General features: G+C 46.7%; 1 protein-coding gene across 1 annotated transcript; it reads right to left on the bottom strand.

Moving 5' to 3' along the window:
• Nucleotides 1-594: 594 nt before the first annotated feature.
• LOC126273281 (trypsin delta-like) lies at nucleotides 595-2,521 on the bottom strand. The gene is made up of 3 exons (XM_049976825.1): nucleotides 2,516-2,521; nucleotides 870-998; nucleotides 595-822 (listed from the first exon to the last, which is right to left on the bottom strand). Exons 1-3 carry the CDS (start codon nucleotides 2,519-2,521, stop codon nucleotides 595-597), a joined length of 363 nt encoding a protein of 120 aa, XP_049832782.1.
• Between the last annotated feature and the right edge of the window lie 2,261 nt (nucleotides 2,522-4,782).

The following is a 4,782-nucleotide window of genomic DNA, read 5'->3' as shown; positions in this document are numbered from 1 at the left end:
GTTCTACCATTCCTAGACCGGCAAGGGAACTTGCTGTTCAAACAGGACAATGCACGTCCGCATATATCCCGTGCCACCCAACGTGCTCTAGAAGGTGTAAGTCAACTACCCTGGCCAGCAAGATCTCCGGATCTGTCCCCCATTGGGCATGTTTGGGACTGGATGAAGCGTCGTCCCACGCGGTCTGCACGTCCAGCACGAACGCTGCTCCAACTGAGGCGCCAGGTGGAAATGGCATTGCAAGCCGTTCCACAGGACTACATCCAGAATCTCTACGATCGTCTCCATGGGAGAATAGCAGCCTGCATTGCTGCGAAAGGTGGATATACACTGTACTAGTGCCGACATTGTGCATGCTCTGTTGCCTGTGTCAATGTGCCTGTGGTTCTGTCAGTGTGATCATGTGATGTATCTGACCCCAGGAATGTGTCAATAAAGTTTCCCCTTCCTGGGACAATGAATTCACGGTGTTCTTATTTCAATTTCCAGGAGTGTATTTCGTCTTCGATGTTTCAGTGCCGATTGGATTCTAAACGTGGTAGTAAATAACACAGAAGAGCTGAAAATACATTTGGCATTCTTGATATCTAAACGTTAGTGTGGTTGGTAATCCAGGCTGCCGACGTTGGCAAAGGTGGTGCCCGAGTTCTCGCAGACGGAGAACACGCCTAGCGAGGTGACGCCGACCTGCGTCCCGGCGCTGACCAGCGGCCCCCCAGCGTCGCTCACGCAGGCCGCCCGCCCAGCCTCTCCGGCGGACACCATGCGCGGCGTCACCTCCAGCGGCGACGTCGGCACCGAGTCGATGAGCTGCTGGCAGGCCTGCCGGTCCAGCACGCTGAGCTCCACCTGCTGGAGGGTGTGTGCGCCTCGTCGCCGTCGAACGTGAGCGAGCCGCAGCCGGTCAGCGTCGCGGTGAGGCCGCCAGGTGATTCGTAGTCCGCGGCGGCGAGGCTCACCACCTGGATGTTGGCTCCCAGAGGAAACGAGTCAGAGATCTGGGAAACAGTTATGAGATATTCAACTCGACGCTGAATCACACCGTATTAGTCAGCTGTAACCGACGTCGCGTTATTACGATGTGACTGTGTAAGAACTGCAGACGGTCAGCTGATGCTCATACTTTGGTTTACGGAGCTGTAGCGAAATGGAACCCTCACAAAGGCACGGTCGTAGTTAAAGCAGGCGGCAGACTTCGGTTCATTGACTGGATACTAGCTTTTGTGTTGGCAGAAGAGCCAACACCTGTTACCAGTGGAGGCCGAAATGCACGCGTTTCAGCTCACGCAGACAGGCGTTAGGAGGGAAGAACTATACTGACATGAGGTCTGGAACATGAGAAGGAATGAGAATTCAGAAAGCGGACGTAATTAGTTTCATAATTAACTTTAATCCATTAATGATGATCGTCGTTCTTGACGGATTCACAATATTATCTGTTTAGAATTCATTCATAGTAACTGAATATGGCGCCTTGCTAGGTCGTAGCAAATGACATAGCTGAAGGCTACGTTAAACTGTCGTTCTGCAAGTGAGATCGTATGTAGACAGTGAACCATTGCTAGCAAAGTCGGCTGTCAACTGGGGCGAGTGCTAGGAAGTCTCTCTAGACTAGAGCTGCCCTGTGGCGGCGCAATCACTGATAGTGGGGACACGCGGGTCCGGCGTATACTAACGGACCGCGGACGATTTAAAGGCTACCACCAAGCAAATGTGGTATCTAGCAGTCACACCACACTAGCAAAGTACACTGCTGTGGACAGCTTAAAGACAAAATTAGCTTTCGCATGAAGTGTCACTGCAAATACCATAGCCCTTTGAAACTTGGAACATACATAGGAAGAGCAGCTATAGTATAGCACTGAAGTTAACCGTAGGAGACGCACATACGTTGAGAGATAATGACACTTTTACTCAAAGCGAATAGTTACAATGAAATAACGCCGAATCGTGGTAACCTCATAGAAGCGGGACTTTGCTCTTAATAGGTTGTATGATCACCGCAGATGGCAATGCTTACTGTGCGACGTTCTAATATGCAGAAACTTTCTGATAGATTAAAGCTATGTGCCGGACCGAGACATGAGCTCGAGACCTCTGCCTTTCGCGGGCAAGAGTTCTACCAACCAAGCTACACAAGCACGACTCACGACCCGTCCTCACATCTTCACTTCTGCCAGTAGCTCGTTCCTACCTGCCAAACTTTACAGAAGCTCCTCTGCCAACCTAGCCGAACTAGTACTCCTGGAAGAAAGGATATTGCGGAGACATGGCTAAGTCACAGCCTCCTGTGCTGTCCACCAAGTTCGTAATGAATCACACTCCGGCAGGCCGGAGTGGCTGAGCGGTTCTAAGGAGGAACCGCCCGACCGCTACGGTCGCAGGTTCGAATCCTGCCTCAAGCATGGATGTGTGTGATGTCCTTAGGTTAGTTAGGTTCAAGTATTTCTAAGTTATAGGGGACTGATCACCTCAGCAGTTAAGTCCCATAGTGCTTACAGTCATTTGAACCAACCGCCATTCTGGTTGACGATTACTTTCGGTCATGCCTACATGTGGACGTATGAAATACGTCTCTGCAACTTATTCCACACGTGCTCGATGGGACTTAAGTCTGGAGAACGATTAGGACAGCAAATTCGCAGAAAGTCCTACCTTTCCGAGAGCTCTTCCACCTGCGCTATTCGACATGGTCACGTATTGTCATGCATAATATGGAAGTCAGTTCCAAGACGCACATGGGAAAGGTGTACAGTGTCACAATAACGTTAACAGACATTGTTTCTGGGTGAATTACGTGATCATGCCTCTCACAGTGTGAGGCTAGGTCCACCGTTGTCGAACACGGTAGTTTTGGTGCTCCAGGTGTTATGGTTTTGGGAGTCATAAGACTGCATGAGTATACTACCTTCAAAACTTTAAATTGGGTAAACTTAGCGGTTAACATTATTGTGACACTGCATTCTTTCCCTATGTGCGAATTTTGAGGGTGCATTTCATTAGATGACAATGCGCGGCCGGAATAAATAGCGCCATTAGAGGAGCTTCTGAAACGAGAGGTTGTTCGGAAAAGTGGTGTGGACTGCCCGTTGTCCCGACTTATGCCCCGCAGAACGCGTATGGGATCCATTGAGAAAACATATTGATGCGCGGGAGAGAGAGTGAGAGAGAGAGAGAGAGAGAAAGAAAAAGAGAGAGGGAGAGAGAGAGAGAGAGACGAAGCGACCTGAGGCGCATAATGTAAACCATTCAAAGATATTTCCAATACATTTGATCAAGCTCTGTAGAGGTCTGGAATAGATACAAGCGATCTACAGAGCGCGTATTGAACCGTAAAGGCATACATTAGTCTCAGTTTTTTTTTCCATATCCGCAGTAAGAAAGGAACACCATACACTAAGTAGCCAAAATGTTCCGGACACGTGATCAATAAAGATTGACGTCACTCTACGCGTAACATAGCGTAGTACTGCAGGAAAATTGCATCCTTTTCACGTAAATGACTGTTAAGGTGTACTTTGAGGATAAATAGCGTTATCAAAATTATTTTATATCTATAAAACTTGTGTATTTTACTAATAGTGTAGACGATACGTCAAATAAATACGGAAGAGAACCATTGCCCTAGAAGAGGCTGCGAATATTATATCGTATCTCAATTAACTACCCATCAGGCATCATGGCCCACTACTGAAGAGATTCCTATGCGTTTCAGGAACACACATATCTGTGATTGAATGATCCACTGCGGAAATTTTTTTCTTGGCTGTAGTACTGCACATAAGCCATAGATCGCCAAAACTAAATAGTGACGACATTTTAACTGATGACAAAGCAATTTGATTAACGAGTATTGAGAAGTGGAAGAAGATTCTGTGGATTATACGATTTCTGTGTCACTGTGCTGTGCCAGAAGGTATGTAACTGTGAAATTAGCTAGTTGCCGCGAGGGTCTGGGCTTGGTTCTCCGGTTTGATGATAGATCACACTGATCATGAGTTGAATGTAGATCTGTATCGGCATATTTTGATTCAGATCATGTGATTCCTCTCTTATTTTGGAAATACTCTAGGATCGAAGTTTTCTGTTCAGTAGTAATTGCTCTGCCTAGCAAGGTGATACCTTCATATGTTGGTCACAGCAATTTAGGCTGCTGAACTGCTCTGCCTTAAACGTCCAGCTGAACCAAAGCAAACTTCTTTGCAATGAATCGGAGTTGTGGTTGAAAGCGACAAATCCCACCACGACTAGGTTGTTGTAAAAGCAGTCACAGGCAGCAGATATGCTATTGATTTATTATATGTTTCGCCATTGTAGGACCTCATCAGGTACTGTTCAAATTAATGCCAGGAGTATTTCTCATCACAAGTACTCTGTACTTCTTGCCTTCTGTTTTCCGTGATTTTGAACTTCAAATATTTGTCTGGGACATAGTCTGGAGCAGAAATGAAACGTGGGCAATAAACAGTTCATATAAGAGAGTGGCCTCTGAAATGAAGACTGCTGAATAGAAGTGGGCATATTGGATAAATAATGAAGAGGCACTGACGTGAACCAGAGAACCGGAGAGAAAAAACATTGTTGCAGTGTTTGAATAAAAACAGGGATATCCTGTTGGGAGACATCATAGGGAATCAAGGAACAGTCAGTTTGGGAATAGATGAATGTGTGAAGCGTAGACATTGTAAAGGGAGACCATTATTTGAAGACGGTAAGCAGGTTCAAATAGATGTGACGCCGATACGAAGAGACATTAATAGGACAGGATAACGTAGAAGGCTG

The sequence above is a fragment of the Schistocerca gregaria genome, chromosome 5, assembly GCF_023897955.1.
Source record: "Schistocerca gregaria isolate iqSchGreg1 chromosome 5, iqSchGreg1.2, whole genome shotgun sequence".
Taxonomy (NCBI): domain Eukaryota; kingdom Metazoa; phylum Arthropoda; class Insecta; order Orthoptera; family Acrididae; genus Schistocerca; species Schistocerca gregaria.
The sequence above is the reverse complement of the archived record's forward strand: the minus strand, read 5'-3'. Positions and strand labels throughout refer to the sequence as shown.